Here is a 21,257-nt window from a genome sequence, read left to right as displayed (position 1 = left end):
AGATAAATAAGTCTCAGCCGAATGGGTGGGGATAGGTCCTTGAGTGGCAGCAGGCTGGGTGTGGCTAAATACTGAAATGGCTGTGGATTGGGTGGGGCAAAATGAATGAACAAACCAGTGAGACATGGAGTTGAATCAGAAACTTCAACAACCTTTAAGAGGGACCTGGAGGAACATCAGGGGACAACTGAGCTACTAGCTAAACTAAAAAGGAACAAATGGACTGAATGGTCTCCTCTCGTTTGTCACATTTCTTATGTTCCTGTGTAGATGCTGGCTGGATGGAACTAAACACCTGAGAGGTATTAGGCTGGGTGTGGCTAAATGCTTGAGTGGCAGCTGAGTGGGTGGGTCTACATACTTGAACAAACCACTGAGTCATGGAGGTGAAGCAGAAACCTTGAGAACCTTCAAGAAGAACCTGGATGAGGTATTGGGGACAGCTTAACTAAACAGATGAGTGACAAAATGGACTGAATGGTCTCCTCTCGTTTGTCACATTTCTTGTGGAGCAGCAGGCTGAATGGGACAACACACTTGAGTGGTAGCAGGCTGGGCGGGGCTACACACGTGAGTCTCGGTAAATTGGGTGGGGCTTAATGCTTGAGTGACAGAAGGCTGGGCGGGACTAGACTCATGAGCCCCGGTCAATTGAGTGACAGCTGTCTGGGTGGGCTACATGTGAGTCTTGGTCAATTGGGTGACTGCAGGCTGGGCGGGGCTAGACATATGAGTCTTGGTAAATTGGGTGGGGCTTAATGATTGAGTGACAGCAGGCTGGGCGGGGCTAGACACGAGTCTCAGTCAATTGAGTGACAGCAAGCTGGGTGTGGCCAAATGCTTGGGTGTTACAAAAGTACATTAAAATTTGTAAAGAACGCAAATTGAGCTCCTTACTTAGGGGTCAGTCCATGATATCAAATAAGTAGGAAATTGAACACCAGGTACAAATTCAGTTCTGTCTTTAAAAAGAAGGGGTCCTTTTTGAATACGTACCCCACCTTCTGGGAATACGTTGATTCACACAGTAATGTTTCAAATAAGGACAAATAGTCCATTTAGTTATTCAGCTGCCAAAATCAAAGACATCTTGGGTAGAGACCCTCACGCCATCTGACTCTTGACGCCTTTCCTTCTAAGCTTGAAGAGCACCCTAAACAGCCATGTCGTTTGAAATTGCAGGGTCTTTACGTGAAAGATTACTGTATGACTTAATCAATTCCCAGGGGATTACAAAGTCTAAAAGGACCCCCTCCCCTCTCCTCTTATTAAAGGTAAAGCTCAATTTGTATTCTTTGCCAATTTCTTGGTAGTTTTGTTGAACCCAAGCATTTAGCCACACCCAGTCTGCTGTCACTCAAGTATTAAGCCCTGCCTAACTGACTGAGACTCATGTGTCTAGCCCCGCCCAGACTGCTGCCACTCAAGTGTCCCTCCCATCCATCCTGATGCTACACAAGGACATAAGAATTTGTTATGAAAGAACCCACACCCCCCCCATTACAGGCAGTACTGAATTTCCCTGCTTACTTGATGGCAATACAGGCTTGGGTGGCCATCACTTGGGTAGGGCTGGATGTGTGAACAAACTACTGAGCCATGGAGGTGACGCAGATACCTCGACAACCTTTAGGAAGGATCTGGAGGAGAAGTTGGGGACAGCGGAGCTATTAGCTAAAGTGACGAGTGACAAATGCATCTCATTTGACACATTCTATTTCTGTGTGGCAGCAGGCAGGATGAGGCTGGACACTGGAGTGGCAACAATCTGGGCGGGGCTAGAGACTTGAGTCTCAGTCAACTAGGTGGAGTTAAGAGTGCGAGAGTGGTCATTATCTGGGTGTGGCTAAATGCTTGGGTTGGGCGGGGCTAGCCAAATGAACAAACTACTGAGTCATGGAGATCTGTTCCTTTAGGAAGGATCTGAAGGACATGATGGGACGTCTGAGCTCGAGTGACAAATGCACTGAATGTTCTCCTCTCTGTCACATCTCTTATGTCTTTTATTAAATATCCAGTTATAACAGGACGTGTCCTTCTAGAGACGGAGATCTGGACTGGGTGGTAATGTTCGTATCTTTTGTGATGAAGACGTTGAAGCAGCAGGTGTTTGCAGCTATGTACACACACACTGGCAGGTACCTCCAAGGCTTTCTAGACTGAAAGAATTCAGTAGAGAGAAAAGAAGTTTCAGTGTTAATGTTGTAGATGCCACATGGGCAGGACGGGCATCCTGGCCAGAAGAGGGTATGGTTCCTTACCCGGATGGGAGGCTCCTAACAGGCAGATGGGCTTCCTGGCCGGGGAGAAGAAGGGGATCAGATCTGGAAGGAAGGACCAGAAAGGATAGACAGACAGCCCACTGAAAAGGGAAGACATCACTTGTGCCTTTTTACTCCCTCAGCACACTGGATAGCAGCAGCCCCGGATAGCAGTGCCCAGTAGGAAGCCAGCAAGGCATGCTGGGAGATGTAGTCCGACAAAGCAGAACTGCTGGGGTCACTGGCTGCCACAAGAGGGCGCTGCAGGGAGACAAGCACCCTGTTTATACTGGACTTTCCCATGACCCGGGCGTGCTTACGTTGGGCAAGGGCCCTGGCATTGGAAGCACTCCTGGGTCCTAAATAAAAGGGGCTGCACTGCCTTACCCAGGTCAGTCAGACTTGGGGGGACATGGAGCAACACTCGACTGGAGGGCAGAGTGGTGGTGAGCGGACTTGGGGAGAAACCTGTGCTTGTGTGCACTTGTGGAGGTATTGTGTATTTTGGTGTAATAAACACACCTTTATTTGAACCCGGGACACTGTGTGTGTTTGTTTCTCGGGCGAGTGACAGCAGGCTGGGTAGGGGTACACACGTGATCCTCGGTCAGATAGGGGGGCTTAATGCTTGAGTGATAGCACACTGGGTGGGGTTTATCAAGTGAGTTTTGGTCAATTGAGTGACAGCAGACTGGGCGGGGCTAAACAACCGAGTCTCGGTCAGTTGGGTGAGGCTTAATGCTTGAATGACATCAGGCTGGGCGGGGATAGACATGTGAGCCTCGGTTAATTGGGTGGGGCTTAATGCTTGAATGACAGCAGCACCGGACTGGAGTGGAGGACACAATCATCTGTCTGCTCCACAAGGCTGGCCACACTGTGAGGATTCTGTTGTTGGATTTCTTTGGCGCCTTCAATGCCATCCAGCCAGCCCTGTTAAGGGGTCAACTCAGAGATGTGCAGGTGGATGAGCCTGTGGGGTCCTGATGATGGCCTATCTGTAGGGCAGACCACCAGAATGGCCTGCAACTGAATATTCGCAAAAACCAATGAACTGCTAAATGACTTTCACTGCACCAGAGAGCCTCCCTGTCCAGTGACTATCCAAGGAGTGGAGGTGGTCCACTCCTACAAGTACTTGGGGGTCCACATTAATGACAGGCTGGACTGGTCTCAGAGCACAGAGGAACTGGGGAAGGAAGGGCAGAGGAGATTTTTTTTGTCTTGAGAGTGGGAAGTGTCATCCATCACATCTTTGACAACTCTGGGATGACCAGTGTGGTGTGCTGGGCTGGTGACGTCACTTCAAGAGAGGACCACCAAATCAACAGGCCAATTAAAATGGCAGGCTCAGTTATGGGGCACACTCGGGACCCCCTGGAGGTTGTAGAGGACGACTTCCAGCCGTTCAGCAGAAGCGCGTGAGGAAACACAACTGGGGGGTCCTTCATACCAACAGCAATAAGCCAGTATAGTGCCTCACTGGGACGGGGCTGACAAGTACAAGTGTTCTTTCTTTTTAAATTTTCATGCTTTTTAGTCATTCTGGTGTATGTATTTAATTATTTAAAGAGTGTCTGTAAAAAGCCAAACTTCCACAAAATAAATTTCTATCTATCTGTTATATAGTGCCTTTCATATCTATCTATCTATCTATCTATCTATCTATCTATCATATAGTGCCTTTCCTGTCTATCTATCTATTATATAGTGCCTTTCATATCTAGCTATCTATCTATCTATCTATCATATAGTGCCTTTCATATCTATCTATCTATCTATCTATTATATAGTGCCTTTCATATCTATCTATCTATCTATCTATTATATAGTGCCTTTCACATCTATCTATCTATCTATCTATCCATCCATCCATCCATTTTCTAACCCGCTGAATCCGAATACAGGGTCACGGGGGTCTGCTGGAGCCAATCCCAGCCAACACAGGGCACAAGGCAGGAACCAATCCTGAGCAGGGTGCCAACCCACTGCAGGACACACACAAACACCAAGCACACCCTAGGGCCAATTTGGAATCGCCAATCCACCTAACCGGCATGTCTTTGGACTGTGGGAGGAAACCGGAGCGCCCGGAGGAAACCCACGCAGACACGGGGAGAACATGCAAACTCCACGCAGGGAAGACCCGGGAAGCGAACCCAGGTCTCCTAACTGCGAGGCACCACCGTGCCGCCCTCTATCTATCTAGATATCTATTAATTATATAGCACCTTTCATATCTATCTATCTATCTATCTATCTATTATATAGTGCCTTTCATATGTATCTATCTAGCTATATGTTATATAGTGCCTTTCACATCTATCTATCTATTTGTTATCTATCCATCTATCTATCCGTCTGTTCTTAGTAGAAATATTTTTATTAGGGTTAGGGTTACGATTTTTAAATTGGCCAACTTCACTCTGGTTGAAATACGCCCCTCTTGCGAACTTCTCTTTTTATGTAAATATTCAGTAATCGTGTCTTTATTTTTGTATTTTTTGCATGCCCTGTATGTAGAAAGGTAAAGTAAAGTAAACTCATTTGACATGGTGCCATTGATTTATGAAAGTCAAGTTTTATTCCTTCGTGTTTCTTCCTGTCATTAAGTCGACTGCTCAGTTCGGTTGATGTACTTGAACTGCTAAAATCCCTAACGGTCGTTTATTTTTTCTTTTTCTTTCTCTCCCTCTCCTATATTCTTTTTCTTATTTCTACATTTCATATTTCATCCTCTGCCTGACGCTTCTACGCATTTTATTTTCTCTTAATTACTAATCGGTGCCCTCCCTCACTCTTGTATTACATATTGCTAAATAACAAAACAGAACCTACCCGGAAAACAGATTCCAGTGTGTCCGCGCGAGTTGTTGTGAGTGCGCGTGCGCAGTTCAGTGGGCGGGCTGATACCGCCGCGCGTAGCGTAGGAGCCGCGCGCCTCCCACCTCTCCTCCCGCGCTCCCCTAACCGCTGGAAGTTTAGGACCCGGGGAGGACGTCCCAGTCACTTCCTGTCGCCAGGCTCGCTCTCCGCTCGTCATTTCAATGGCAGGAGCGGAGCTCCGTCACTCCGGCCATGTTTGTAGCGTGGAGACGTAAAGGTTAGCCGAGGGAGGTTGGCTCTTGCTGCAGCACCGGCCGGCCCGTCGGTCATCCGTTTGGAGCGAATAGGCCGGCTTCCAGGGGAATCGGGAGCGGCTGCAGCATCGCCCTGCGCTCTTGTGGGAGGCACCCAACGGGGCCGGCTGGGCCAAAACAATGTGAGTCATCAGACAAAAGCGGAGCTGCTTCGGGAGATCCCGAACTGAAGGTAAGTGTGCGGGCCGAGGACTACGGAAAGAGAGAGACGGCGACCGAAAGAGGGAAACGCAGGCCGTGGCGGGCATCGGAGGAAAAGATGGGGTGGTCAGCAGGCTGGCCGGCTGGTTTGTCGGTGGACGACTGCGGGGGCTGAGAGCGACGACTGGACAGGCCGGCGTTCCCGGAAAGCGAGAGCCCGAGTGGCCGGGGGAAGGCAGGTACGTTCTCGGAACAGGACGACTTCTGGCATGAGATCCCGTGAAATGACGGGGGCTGTGAGTGACAGAGAAGACGGGACAGCGCCAGGGCAGAAGTGTCGGAGAGGCACAGCAGCAGAGGCCTGGGCACAGCAAGCTGGCCAGGGGATGAGAGGCCTCGTGTGCTGAGGACCAGATCTGTTTAGTCACGGTGCGGAGGACAGGCCGATGGCGTTGGCTGTTGTGTCACCTCCTGGTCACCCGTGCTTGCTTGCTGCTGCTGCCTGGCCTCGAGCTTTCCTGTAAAACTGCTCGGATTGCTTCATTTACGTTTCTTATTTCACTTTCTGTCGGCCTCCTAAATGTGTTACTTTTGAGCTGGACCTCATTTGGGTTTGCGTTGTAGCGAGTCTTGAAGGAGCGCTATCCATAGCGGACAGTTTCATTGACTGATGCGCTTGGTTACATTTTTTTTTTTTTCTGACCCCTCGCTTTGGCATCAGGGGAGGCGCTACAGGAAAGTTGGCATACTCCGCTCCAAGACGCCTTGTCCTGTGGAAAAAAGTTAGTCCATCCCATGGAAACTGTTGACTTTTTCAACATATTTGTACAGGCAAACCGTGCCAGCAGATAAAGGTGTCATCCAAGGTGTGACAATTTAATTCCTGGAACAGCTGTGCAGTGTCACCCACGTGAGTGGGGGGAAAAAAATAAATCACATGTGTGTTTGATGACAAGGTGATAGGCCGTCACAAATCCATTGAACAGGTACAAACAGTCAACCATTGACGTTATTTAGAAGTGCTAAAGGGGTCACAGGGCTCTGTTTGACACAGAGTGGACCCCTCAATTAAAGCTTGGGACATTGTTGTGATGGATGTGCTGAGTGTTTGTGACTTCCCGGCTAAGAAACCGCTCACCAAATTGGGTCACTCGCCCAAGTCCGCGCCTTGTGATTTCTGACTCTTCTCAAAAAAGAAACAAAAAAATAACAGGATGAAAATGTTCAGACATTTCTAAAATCCGATCTAATGTGACATTGGAACTCAAGGGTATTCCAGAAAGTGTTCCAGGCATGTTTCCAGCAATGTCTTTTCACGAACTAAATGCACAGCCTTTGAATGTATAGATCTGTAAAGATATGCACACGTGGGTAGTTTCCGGAAATGAAATTTTCATACCTTGTACTTGACCACATGGCACATACAATTGATGCTCACCATCTAAAAGAACAAAAATGCAGATTAGTCACAAGGAAAAAGTAAAGTCTACCCGTCCATTTATGAGCACTTGAGATCCATCAGACTAGACTCGGGTGTTCCAGATGAGGTGCCAATGGTTACGGCTTCCTATTCAAACCGCAGATATCGATAGTCTGCCATTGTTCTGTTTCCTATTTATGTGTGTGTGGTGTCATCAGGGTAAGATCAAAAGAGCTCTCAAAGGTCCCCAGAAAGAAATTGTGGACTCCTAGGAGTCTAGCAAGGGAATTGTGACAAATCAGTCCTTCAGGGATAATAAAAGTCTGCCTGCCTATAGATTTTGAAATGAATTCAGCACTAGCCAGCCTCACACCTTCAGCCCAAGAAGCCACCGCCTTCAAGAACCCCAGAAGATCTGCGGCTAACTCTTGTCGAAAGTTGGTGACAAAGTGCAAACGTCTGCGATCGGAAAGCGACTGCACCAATGAGATCTGCCTGGAGGAGGCGTAGTGTCCAAAAAGAACATTCGAGCAAAGCTTGTAGGCCATTGAACATCTAGGCAAAGACCAGGCTTTGTGGAGTAATGTGGACGTAGAGTTGTTTGGCCAAAGTAACAGTAGACATGTTAAGTGCTATGGACGGCATTGCAGGAGAACCTCCTACTACTGTGAAGCGTGGTGGTGGTGGTGGAGGAGGAGGAAACGTTCTGGTTTGGGATTGCTTTGCTGCTTCAGGGCCCCGATGGCGTGCAATCAATGAGTCAGCAATGGATTCTGCATGTGCTTGAGGGAAATGTGAGGTTATCTGTCCACAAGCTGAACCTGAAATAACAACACAGTAAGGATCCAAAGTACACCAGCAAACCCACCAAGGAAATGTTCAAAAAGAGGGCATGCAGGGTTATGGAGCGGCGTAGTCAAAGCCCTGGTTTAAGTCCCATTGAAATGTTGTGGGGATACAATACATCCATTAACCAACCCGCTATATCCTAACTACAGGGTCATGGGGGGTCTGCTGGAGCCAATCCCAGCCAACACAGGGTGCAAAGCAGGAAATAAAGCCCGGGCAGGGTGCCAGCCCACCACAGAGGATACAGTAAAATACAATTTATTTTTGTGTAGCCCCAAATCACACAAGAAGTGCCGCAATGGGCTTTAACAGCCCCCCGGCCTCGACTCTTTAAGAAGACAAGGAAAAATTACCAAAAAAACGGAAGAAACCTCTGGAAAGGCAGTTCAGAGAGAGACCCCTTTCTAGGTAGGTTGGGCGTGCAGTGGGTGTTAAAAAGAAGGGGGTCCATACAATACACAGAACAGAACAAATCCTCAATACAGTATAGAAATTTTAGAAGTTCGGAGTAAAATTTAACAGTAGATGATATCCCATAATATCATTTGAATTTGTTTAGAGTCCTGGAGACCTCAGCCATCAAGCTGCCTCCCCCATTTGGCCATTCCACAGCTGAAATAGCGCTAATCCGATGACAGGACCCCTCTTTCCCATGATTCCTGCGATCCTCCCTCAGGGATGACTTTACCTTAGGCAGGCAAAAACAGCTTGGCAGGTGGGCCGAGGGCACCGAGTGGCACATTTGAGTAGCGAGAAGAGAAACAGAATAGGTGAGGGATGGTAGGAGTGGTCAGGGTTTCCAGAGTTGATCTTGGAGACTGGCAGGCAGTTGTGCAAAATGCCTACAAGGGCACAATACCAGCTTCTGAGATCAAAGGTGGACTTGGCATTTTCCCCGGAGGTCCATTACATTTATCAGTATTTTTGTTAAAGAAATGATTGACAAGGCAAATTGTCCTTCTAATTTTATTCCAATATGTCACCTTTATCTGCAGACATTGTTTGTGTGATGCTCTACTGCTTACCAACAGTTTCCATGGGGTGTACTTACTTTATCACATAAGTTTTACAGCAGTTGCTGTCCACTCCCGAAAGTTGCTTTTTGTTTTTACACCCATGAAGTTCATGAACTGATCTACTCGCGTTTAAGTTCTCCCATGGATATGATTTTACGGTATAATTTCTGGGGTTTTATAATGTCGGTCGTATAAGTCGAATGTGGAAAACTCGCGCTATTGGTCCAAGAGATTACGATATGCTAACGCCCGCCCACCTGAGAGAGTCGCCACGGGGCACACGGCCTTTTATTTCTATGTATTGTGCCTACATGACCACACGGTAATACCCGAGCTATTCTGAAGCGACGTCTGCACTGTTTTGTGTTTTTGGTATCCTTCATCGTAAGAGAGTCCGTTATCTACGATCAGAAGAAGACATGAAGGTGGCTTTAAATTAAAAGTTGGTGAAGTGGCGAAAGAAATTGCTAACTGCGCTGCTGCAACAAAATTCAATGAGTCTGAGAAACTGGAGCGAGATTGGAGGAGCAAGAAGATTATAAAAAAAAAAAAAAATGAAGCGTCGTGTTTTTGAAGGAGCGTATAAGTCGGGGGTCTGATTTTTATGATCGATTTTTCTGGTTTCAAGACCCAACTTATATGCGAGTATATACTAGTGCTGGGCGATATGGAAAAATCATATATCGCGATATGGATTATTTTATATCACAATAACGATATATATCACGATATACCACCCACAATAAAGTACGTTTCCAGTTATTCTCTGAAAAGTTTGACAAAAATATCATTGCATACTTTTTTTTGCAACTTTATTTTGAAGTGACATTTAACTGAACTGTCACAAAACCACAAGATAGAGTTTCTTTGCGAAAAAGTTCATTTTTATTCTTGATTATCACTTATATAAAGGGTAGAGTAGCGACAAGACATTATCATTCATTTGTCTTAGGCTATTTAATGCAATATTTTCTTTAGTAATTGATAAAATTAGGTTAGAAACGATAGAAGAGAAATAGGACGATAGACACTTTTCTGTCGTCCCCACGATATATATCGTCATATCGCCCAGCACCAGTATATACATTACTTGGTTGTCCCTGAGTAGATTTGTGTAATTTTCCTCCGTCCATGTGGGCTTCCAGCTTTACTCCCGCAGTCCGAAGTCATGCAGCTTATGTGAACTGCTGTTGCTACGTTGGCCCGGTGGTCGTGTGTTCGCTCTCATATGGAGGTGTTGGTGTCCAGGTGTTCTGCCTTGTGCCCGACAGTTGCTGGCATAGGCTCCAGGTGCCACCCAAAACCCTGGTCTGAATATGCAGGTTAAGAAAGTGGTTGTTGGTATTTTCACAGTGACATTGTGGCCTGGTATCTGAGGAGGCAGAGTGCAAACAGAATGGCATCAGTTCACTTCACTAACACTCTGCTTGCATCTCCCCCTGGTTGTGTTAAACTTGTTTCCCCCCCTTCATTTCTTTCAGTCATGTATGAAGTGTCATTGTCCATGGAGACCTCTTAACATTCAATTTGCAGCTTGTGCCGCCATTAAAGTGGACGAGGCTGTGACTGTAGTGAAGGCGGTGGTTTCAAATTCAGGTGAATTTTCCTAACAGTCTGACTTTTTCTGCTTTCCCCTCAGAGATGGAAGCCAGCAACCATTTTAGTTTTGCTTCACACAACTCAACTTTGGCTGTCTCAGGGATTAAACACTCCATGGGAGAGACGCTCTACACCAACGGGTCTGCAGCAGGCTTCACACAACAGAGCAAAAGTGAGTATTGGTGACATGAGGGGCTCGTGTGGCCTCGATGACAACTAGCACTGCACCCCCCCGGTGGGGTTATGTGACTGCGGCAGACTTGATGTGCTGACATACGGTACTTGTACTGACAGAAGTGGTCATTCGTTTTATAGAAGTAACAGCAGGGATTCACTGTACCTGTGAATTAAAGAGGTCAGAGGGCACTGAAGGCTGCCAACTGGGAGTTGGACCACGTAGAGAAGGAAACAGTGTTCTGACCCTGTAAACAGTATTCTGGGATATCCTCCTAAAATGTGCATTCAAGCGCTAACCTGCACAGTTATTATGTGCATATCTCTCTATTATAAAAGAAAATCTTGAGACAAGACGAGACTTTGGCCCCGCCCTCCTCTCCACCATTTCCGGTTCACTGCCCAGAGTCCTCTCACCTCTCATTGGTGTGAATGTTTTCATCAGACACACACTGCTCCTGCACTCTTAGCTCTTATAAATTTTTAAGTTTTCCTCACTTTAAGTCCCCAATTAAAGAAGACGTATTATGTCCAAATTTTATTGAAGAATTTCATCCCGAAGGATTATCAACAGAAGACATGAGTACACGGGCAATCCGAGAAACTATCCATCCATCCATTTTCCAACCCGTTGAATCCAAACACAGGGTCACGGGGGTCTGCTGGAGCCAGTCCCAGCCAACACAGGGCACAAGGCAGGAACCAATCCTGGGCAGGGCGCCAACCCACCGCAGCAATCCGAGAAACGATGAAGTCAAACAAATTAACGCGAAAATTGTCGATTGGTTACACGGCGAAATGGTTAAATACTTCTCAATAGACTCTGCTGAAACCGTTGGTGGTGATGGTGCGGAAGATGAAAACATCAACTTACAATATCATGAAGAACATCTACAACCGTTAACACCGTCTGGTCTACCACCAGCCGAATTACTGCGTATCGTAATGTTATTGCGTAATTTATGTCGTGAGTGATGGGCTATGGAATAGGACAAGATTAGTTGTATTCAAAATTGATCGAACAATTCTGACATGTAAAATTTTAACAGGTGACAATAAAGGTAATGTAGTCCATCTTCACTAATGACATGAGACACCAAAGGAGATCTCGATATGCCATTCGTATTAAAACATTTACAGTTTCCTGTTAGAATAGCTTTTACTAGGACAATTAACAAATCACAGGGACAGACATTCGAAAAAGTCATTTTATTTATTAGAAACGATATTCGCTCGCGGGCAGTTATACGTTGCGTTGTCACAATGTAAGTCCAAACACAGAGTCAAAATTCAAAGCGATATTGACGAAAAAAAACATGTTTTTACTGAAGTTTTACAGTAAAAGTGTAAGTTTAAAAAGCATCTGCGTGTTAATTTCAAAGCCAAGCAGAACGAAAACGTATAACGCAATGAATACCTCGAACGCAACATGAAACATTATTTTATTTACGTTTTACTATTTTTTTTTTACTGTGGTTAATTACTCGCTGTAATGTAAAATAGTTCGTTTTTTTTTTATGCATCTGTAACAATTCCCATAAAAATAACAATCTGTTCAAATTGTACATCCGCCTCCCCAGAAGCGTGTAGCGCCCGCCCGGGGTTTGGCGAGCCGAGTCCCCTTGTCCTCATTAAAAACAATAACCTGCTGTGTGTCAGCCTGGACTTGTAACATGTATGTAGAAGTCGGCCAGCAGCATCCTGCCATGTTTGTGCTGTTTACTCTACAGCTTCTGAATTCAGTGTCTTCTGTCGCAAGTGTCAAGTGCTGGTGTCCCCAGAACACCCCATCACTTGTAAGCCTTCTGTAAAGATTTGACGTGTGTTAAAGGTCTGTGTGCAGTGGGAGCGTGGAGGAGAAAATATTCAAGTGCGCACTTTGGAGGTTGTGAAATCTAAATTTCAGAAGTTTGTTTTTCATCTTTGCTGCTCTTGTAGCTGCTGGTTTTTGATTCGCCTCAGAACCCGTCTATGGATATCATGGTCTGAAAGAGGACGGCTGGGGATCTTTAGTTCTGCTGTTGGCTTTACTAAGGCAGAGAGCAGAGACGAGCTGTAAGCCGGAGATCTTCTGAGTTCTCTTCACCACCCTTTCTGGCGGCCTGGTAGGCCTTTAGGCTGAACTGGCCTTGCATTGGGATGTTAAACAGGCATAGCATGAGCGTAGATGGAGACACTGAGGAGGCTTTCGTTCTTAGAGTTCTGTTTTTAACAGTAGCCAGGATGTTGTGGTCCAGTTTGTTGGTAATAACTCCATTAAACAAGAAGCTGTTGACCCTTCTCCACAGCATGCCCCCCAATATAGATGACAGTGTGTGTGTTTTTTTTTTTTTTATTCCCCGTTTTTCTCATGTGTCTTGATGTCTGGGACCAGCTCCTTGATTTTGCTGAGGTGTTGTCTTGGCTGGCACCACTGCATTTAAAAACTGACCTCTTCTCTGTAGGCCATATTGTCCTCTTGTTGATGACCAGGCCTATCGGTATGGCATCTTCAGCAGTTTTATTGATAAGAGCTGTGGGTGACCATGCAGTGTCGACTAAGTACATATTATGTTTTCGATTACAAACTCGGACGTTAATCTCGGTTTTCGCCTCTTGTCCTCTCTGCCCTGGCATTTTTAACCACTCGACAATGGAGCCTTTTGAAAACGCTCTCCAGAGCCGCATATGTCTGAAAAATCCCTGCTCAGTGGTGAAAATGCAGACCCTAATGGTGCTGCGATTAGTTTGTGCTAATTCTGTGGCCCTTCCCTGATTGGATCCCGCTCATTACACCATCTGGTGACACATACAGTAGCGGACATCGAGGAGTTGCTATCCATAATGTCGTGTTTTATACAATTTAAACGCTTCATACATGCATGAAAGGCAAATAATTTAATGGTTACTACAGTTTTGCAATAAATCCCTTGGCCATCAGCATAACCATCACTATTTCTGTTTCGTCTGATGAGCATGTGCCCAGTGTAGGCGAGTGGTTATGTCACAATGCGTTTTAAATCGTTTTATTGTGGGCCGAGATACTCTTGTGAACAATGTACTGTTTAAGTTTGTATTAGAATTGATGTTTAAGGAAAGCCAATATCGTGATGTTCAGCACTTTTCATTTTCCACATCGGCTTCTCAACATGAAATACATTCCACCAAAAATTCCAGCTCTCTTTCTAAGCGTGTCCATGTTGCTTGGTGATGATGAGCATGAGGAACAAAATGGAGCAAGGCTTTTACAACAGGTAGGATTAGCATTGTTGTTTGCAAGAGGTTAGGATTTCCATGGCCGACAGTTCAGATAACTGCACTAACAAGTAGTTCACATCACAGCAGGAGTCCGATGTCCCACAGAGTAAATCCTCTTCTATTCACAAGCAGTAATAGAAACATTAGGCTTCATACCTTTCTTTTGTGTAAATTGTTCAAAGTTTGTGCATCCTGGTCCCCTTTTTGTCTTCATTTTTGAGTTTGTATTTTTGTGTAGCTGGTGAATTGAATGCAATTACAATAACGGATACTCCCTGTATAGCGCATTCATTTTGAAATAATACTGTAGCATGGATTTGGCACTCTGTAGAAAACTGGTGGTAGGTAGCCCTGAAAAGACTATTCAGCAGCTGAACCTGCTAAAGCCTTTCTCTGCTGCTCATCCATGTACCTCTGACTGCCTTGTCACAATGCCTGTGGCCTCACTTCACTCGGTTACCTGGGGTCCATGAGCACCTCTGAGGCTCGGTGACAACCACACACCTGGTATGGCCTTCAGTCAAAGTGCTCTTTAAGTGTGGAGCCTGAGTGCCCTCCTTAGCAGTCCGCTTTATCCTGACTCCCGCTTGACAGCGTGTGACCACCTGAGGAGTGTGTCCCTCTCGGGCCTGGTCTTGGTGATGTTTGTATCTGTTAAGTCAGTATAAGCAGAGGTTAGTTATAAGAGAATATCAATTCATTCAATAAAAAGCGGTGTGATCTGGTAATGCCAGCTTTTAATAAGGAAATGTTAATTCACTGTTTGTTCAGATTGGAAGTGAAAGTAAAGCTTTGCTGGACAGTTGAAATGACGCCATGTCCAACAAAGTATCACCGCCCACTTCAGAGTTTCAGGCACCCTTTACAGGTTCTTATCTGGGGCCAGCTGTGTAAAGTAGCTATCTATACCGTAACAAATAAGGACTCGAGAAGTTAAGAGCACTTGGCGCAAAATACCAAAGCAGTGCTTAGTATGCTGGCAAATGTTGTTATAAAATAAATACCTGCACGCGGCATAGACCACAAAAAGCAGGAATACATAATCTGGAACATTACAAGTGATGTTAATCATAAAACAGTTCATGTATAATATGCTTAACTATATGTGTTATGATCAGTGATTAGCACAATCAAGAAACGAGAGCTTCATCTGATGTAAAACTGAGAGCAGACTGGCAGACACAGGGGCAATTCACACAATGGGAATGTCTGTCTGTCTGTCTATTATATACTGTAGTGCCTTTCACATCTATCTATCTATCTATCTATCTATCTATCTATTATATAGCACCTTTCACATCTATCCATCCATCCATGCATGCATATTAATTCTTTAATAATAATAATAATAAGTCTTTGCCTTTATATTGCGCTTTTCTCACTATTCGAAGTGCTCAGCAATTGCAGGTTAAGGGCCGCGTTCAAACGCCCAACAGAGCAGAGTCCCTTTTGACATTTACGGGATTCGAACCGGCAACCTTCCAATTGCCAATGCAGATCCCTAGCCTCAGAGCCACCACTCCGCCTCAAGCTTGGTTGTTGGTGCCAACCTGACAACAGAGGCACAGGTTAAAGCAAACAGAAATATTTATTCTGTTCTTCTGCTGGGGATCACATCTTCCTCGTGTCCCTCAGCTACTGCACAGTCCCCAAAAGACACACAAAAGAAAAGAGAACCACACCACAAAAGTCACTCATCTTCCTCCACTCCTCCCAGGAAGCTTTGTCCTCCTCCTCCTCCCGAATCTGGTGCCCTGAGTATTGGCCGCAGGCTCCCTTTATAGCCCACCCGGAACTGCTTCAGGTAGCAGTTAACCAAAATTAGGTTGCACTTCAGTTGTGGCTGTGTTACCACCCACACGGGCTCCGGTAGCCTTCCAGCTCCCCCTGGCGGTGGCCACGGAGTACAACAGGGATGAGATCCAGTGTTCCAGGATAGTGGCAAGGGGGGGCTGCCACCAAGTGTTCCGGGGGACGTAGTTTGCATCCCATGGCTGCTCTGCTGGATCCAGTGTCAAAGGGGGTCCTCTCTATCTATCTCTCTCTCTATATACATTAATTTTATTTTAATTCTTTTCATTTTTATTACTATTTAATTTAATATTGTTTCTTTGTATCAGTATGCTGCTGCTGGATTATGTGAATTTCCCCTTGGGATTAATAAAGTATCTATCTATCTATCTATCTATCTATCTATCTATCTATCTATCTATCTATCTATCTATCTATCTATCTATCTATCTATCTATCTATCTATCTATCTATCTATCTATCTATCTATCTATCTATCTATCTATCTATCTATCTATCTATCTATCTAATCGTTTATGCATGGAAGTTTGCCTGTCTGTCTGGTCCAGAGAGGAGAGTCGGGGTGAGGGCTCCACCTTTGAGGTAACAGAAAACGTGCTTAGCTGCTAATAACACAAGTGAATGCCAACACATCATCAAAATGAAACCTCTGAAGAAAGACAAAGTCGCTTAGCCACTAACATTGGCAAAACGGTATTCCTTTTAATTTTCCACCTGCTGCTAATGCGCAAACAATGCAAGCACATTGGTAAAACGACTCATCCTAGGAGAGAGACGCCCAGAGTAGTTCCTTTCAATTACCTGACATCTCTACATTTGAATTTTTTTCTGATGATTTCAATAGTTTTTAGGGCCCCGGGCTTTTTACTATATATATACACGAGGTGTGGCAGAAAAGTAATGAGACTGGCAACACTGCAAGCGATCTGGCAACGCTGCGCTGTTGTCCTTGAAGAGCACGTGTATCAGTACCCTCCCATAGCTCAGTGCGAGTTTCAACTCCTTCCGTTAACTATGTGATTTTTGTGACTGCTATTAGCGAAGTTGTGTTTTTGGTTGTGCGTCACGCAAAATGGAACAGCGGAATTTTGTGTTAAGCTTGGAGAATCGGCAAGTGTGATCCTGAGACCAAGAGGCAAAGTCAGGAGTGGCACACTGCAAACTCTCCTCGACCAAAGAAAGCTCGAATGAGCAAATCGAAGATCAAATCAATGCTGATTTGTTTTTTTGACAAAAGGGGAATCGTCCACAAAGAATTTGTTCCTCCAGGACAAACTGTCAACCAAGTTTTTTATAAAGACGTCCTTGAAAGGCTCAGAAAAAGGGTCATTCGCGTGAGACCAGACATTGCAGACAAATGGATGCTCCATCATGACAACGCCCCATGTCACACTGCCCTCTCTCTCCATAACAGAATTTTTGACCTCAAAAGGCATTCCTGTGGTTCCCCAGCCCCCTTATTCACCTGACCTCAGTCCGTGGGACTTTTTCCTTTTTCCTAAACTGAAAAATGTCCTCAAAGGACGTCATTTCGGGACTTTAGAAAACATCCAAAAGAGTGTAACGGACATGCTGAAGACCACACCGGTTGAAGACTTCCAGCTCTGCTACCAACTGTGGGAACAACGTCTCCATCGGTGTGTCGCTGCCCAAGGGAACTACTTTGAAGGGGATAACATTGATGTTTGAAAAAAAGAAAAACTTGGGTAAATAAAAAATCAGTCTCATTACTTTTCTGCCACACACACACCCACACCCACCCCATGTCTTTTCAAACTTGAAGGTGTATTCAGTATTTTGGGTCCGTGTAATCGCAGTATGAGTTTCAGCTGCCCAGCCCTGGTGTGGACGCAGAACGTTTCATTTCAAATGGGCCACCGGGAGGTGATGTGGCTGCGGCTTTCAGGCAACAAATCTTAAGAGTGGTGTGCATGTAAAGACAAGAAAAGAAGGCTGGCTTGTGTGTAACGCTCTCATTACAGATTCTGCTAAGGAATTTGGTACGCTGTGCCAGTGCAGATGGCGTTTTGAAGGCACACACCGGTAAACTGTAAAGCTGAAGTTTTTATTTGTCATGTGTGATCGGTACTTTTGTAAAGTGTGTTCTTGATGTTTGCAGGATGTGCCCCCCAAATTCTTCTCATTTACTGTTGGTTGTGTGCTGAGGCCGTGTCTTTTTGGAGCACAGTAACCACAACTGGCTCCACGCGTGTTCTTCAACCGTATCTACAGATTGAACAACCACTTGTCACCTCGTTAACAGTTTTGTGCTCTACCTTTCTGTCCTTAACATTGTCCTTAACATCTTTAACACACACACACACACACCAGGGGACAGTCCACCTGACCCGCATGTTTCTGGGCTGTGGGTGCAGACACAGGGGGAGACATGGAGACTGCATGCAGGGAGCACCTGGTACTTGAGCCCCAGTCTCGCTGTTGTGAGGCACCATTGCCGCCACTGCACTACTGCGCCGCTCTTGTGTTTCAGTCTTTCCTCAAAAATTGAATTGAATTTCAAATGTGTGTTTTTTTTGGTTGACTATTCTTTTTAAGTGACTTTTCCTCCTCCAGCCTTTCCTCTTTACATACAACCCAAGTGCCTTTTGTCTGTTTACTTTGTAGGTCTAAATCTTTGACCATGGAGTCCGTTCTGATTTTGTTGATAGTGTCTCCTGTGTTAAGCACGTCAGGCCTTTTATGCTTTTCTTGTGTTTTGCTCCCATCTGCAGGCCTGAATGGGGACCTGAATGTCAATGGGATCAGTACTGTAGTCTGCAGCAGTGCTTCTCCATCCACACCTGTGGCCTCCTACCCGTTGATGAACTCTGATATGGCCTATGATGTGCTGTTCACCCAGAGCCAGTTCTCTCAGGAGGATTCTGGGGCTTCAGCGCCCGATGTTAAACAATGCCATTTAAATGGAGATGCCGACCACCAGCCTCCAACGAGCTCCCCTAGCGTCACACATGAACTTGGAGGGCAGCTTCAGGTTTGGAGTGGCGCTGACCAGCCACAGAACACCCTTGGTTACAACTCCAGCTCTTCACACGAGTCCTACCAGAGCCAGCTACGACCACCCCCCCAGCAACTGCACCCTGGCCCAGTGACTAATGGCATTCCTGCTTTTAGCAAATTACACACTCCGCCTCCGAAGGTCAGCCGCTCACCTCGGGACACTTTTACCTCCGAGCTCACAGAAGCTGAACCCACCTCTCCATTCAGCTGCCCCGTCAGCGGAGGGCTGCAGACTGGTCCACCGACAAACTCAGGAGTTCTTCCCAGTGACACAGGTACTGGCTTCTTCTTTTTTTTTTTTTGGTTGTGGGGAGGGCAGGTCCCATTAGTCTTTATTTATGTATTTCTTTTTAATTTTATTAATGCCCTGAATAATGACGCCGGCAGTGTCCCATGTTGTTCTTTGCTTCTGGACAGCATGGAAGCTGGGAAATCCAGTCACATGGGTGGGTGCAAAAGACAGGGTGGTCAGACGAACTGGCTTGGGGAGTCGGTGAAAACTGAGTGTCTTTTCCATACTGCACACTTTCCCAAAGCTGGAAGTGTTGTCATATTTATAAGAAGGGTTTCGTACAAAGTGCTTTCGCAAAGTAAATACAACTCAAAAATGAGGAAAAAGAAATTAACTTCATGTTAAAAGGTCAGCCAACAGTAGGGGGTCACACAGTTGATGTCCTGAGGGCTTTATACATATAAACATACAAGTAAACTGCTCAAAAACGTGAAGGGACCACCTTACATGAGACCTCAAGGGGGGGAAAAAAACTCCTGCTGGCCATCTCTGCTGATATGGTGATGTGTGGGGAACGACAGGATGGACATGAAAATGATCAACCGGCAGAGGGACACCCCGAAAATCAAAGGGAACAAATGAGGTGGCAGGAAGGAAGGCAGGCTGGTGAGTCCATCTGGCCGAAATGTCATTGCAGCAACTCCAAATGGTTGACAATGTCCTGATGAAATGACAGATGGTGTTGTGGGGGATCTCCTCCCAGATCTGGACCAGGGCATCACTGAGCTCCTGGACAGTCTGAGGCGTCGGATGAACCCAAACATGATGTCCCACCCAGAGGTGTTCTATTGGGTTGAGGCCAGGAGAGTGAGGTTGGGTGTGGTCAATGGGATCAGTTCCTTCATCCCACATGAGGCCGGGCATTGTCGTGCGCCTGGAGGAACCAGCATAGGGTCTGACAATGGGTCCAAAGATTTCATCCCGATACCTAATGGCAGCCAAGGTGCCCACCGTTGTCTAGCCTGTAGAGGTCTGTGTGTCCCTCCATGGATATGCCTCCCACACCAGACCATCACTGACCCCCATTACCGGTCATGATGAACGATGCGACAGGCAGCATGACGTTCTCCATGGCTTCTCCAGACCCTTTCGCTCAGGGTGAACCTGCTCTCATCTGTGAAAGGCACAGGGCGCCACTTCTGGTATTCTATGGAAAATGCCAGTCGAGCTCCATGGTGCCCACTAGAGGACATTGGGCCCTCAGGCCACCCTCATGAAGTGTGTTTCTGATTGTTTGCTCAGAGAAGTTCATACCAGTGGCCTGCCTGCCTGCTGGAGGTCATTTTGTAGGCTCTGCCAGTGCTCATCCTGTTCCTCCTTGACCAAAGTAGCAGATACTGGAGGGTCCTGCTGGTGGGTTAAGGACCTTCTACGAGGGGCCCGGTCCAGCCCTCCCAGTGTCTGTCTCCTGGAATCTCCTCCATGCCCTTGAGACTGTGCTGGGAGACACAGCAAACCTTCTGGCAATGCCACATAGTACTGATGTGCCATCCTACCTGTGCCACCTCTGTAAGGTCCAGGTATGTCCTTATGCTACCAGTGGTGACACTGACCGTAGCCAAATGCAAAATGAGTGACAAAATGGATGAGGGTGAAAAATGTCACTGGCCTCCCTCTCTCTACCCGTTAACCCATTCATTCCTGTTTTGGGGGTCGTCTCATTGTGGCCCCTCTCTAGTACACTGATGAACAAGCCCCTCGGCTACTTAACTGAGCACTTGACTTGATGCGATACTTGGATTCCAAAGGGCTGCTTTCATTTTTTTGAGTAGTGTGTATATAAACGTGGAGCTCAGACACTTTAGGCAATTCTCCGTGTCACCCGCCGAGTTAGCAGCGTTCGCTTAGAGCTTTGGAGTCCTATGCCTTGGTAATCATTTGATATCCACTCGGAAGGTTCTAGAAGTGTGTTTTTTTTTTTTTTTTTATTATTTATTAATTTTATTACAATCAATACATAGCAATCAAGTTTTTTCAAAAAAAAGAATTATGTTAAGAACAGATCGATCCCCACCCCTGAGAGAGAGCAAGCCAAATGGTGTAAAATTTAAGGCTTGTAAAAATACCTAAATTAATAAATTCTCTGTGCTTTATGAACTTATTTTAAAATATTACTGATTAGATCCTGCCATGTTTTGAAAAAAGTCTGTAAAAGTACTGTAGAAGTGTGTTTTTAAGTGGAGCCTTGACAGACTGAAGCGGGTCACTTTGTGTTGCGTGGGGTCAGAGGTCACGCGAGAGGTTACAAAATAAACAGCTCTGAGGTGGCCATAGAGTTTTAAATAGGAAAGGAAAAAT

General features: G+C 45.8%; 1 protein-coding gene across 2 annotated transcripts in view; it reads left to right on the top strand.

Annotated features, from left to right (window-relative positions):
- The first annotated feature begins 5,268 nt into the window (after positions 1-5,268).
- baz2a (bromodomain adjacent to zinc finger domain, 2A) overlaps positions 5,269-21,257 on the top strand; it is a 49,388-nt gene continuing 33,399 nt past the window's right edge. The window contains exons 1-3 of one of the 2 annotated variants that reach the window (XM_039746566.1): positions 5,269-5,573; positions 10,467-10,598; positions 18,382-18,942. In XM_039746566.1, coding sequence (XP_039602500.1) covers positions 10,469-10,598; positions 18,382-18,942 — 691 coding nt within the window. In that variant the 5' untranslated portion in view covers positions 5,269-5,573; positions 10,467-10,468. The remainder of the gene's footprint in view (positions 5,574-10,466; positions 10,599-18,381; positions 18,943-21,257) is intronic. The other variant, XM_039746567.1, reaches the window with a different exon arrangement.

Source organism: Polypterus senegalus, chromosome 3, assembly GCF_016835505.1.
Source record: "Polypterus senegalus isolate Bchr_013 chromosome 3, ASM1683550v1, whole genome shotgun sequence".
Lineage (NCBI taxonomy): Eukaryota > Metazoa > Chordata > Cladistia > Polypteriformes > Polypteridae > Polypterus > Polypterus senegalus.
The sequence above is the reverse complement of the archived record's forward strand: the minus strand, read 5'-3'. Positions and strand labels throughout refer to the sequence as shown.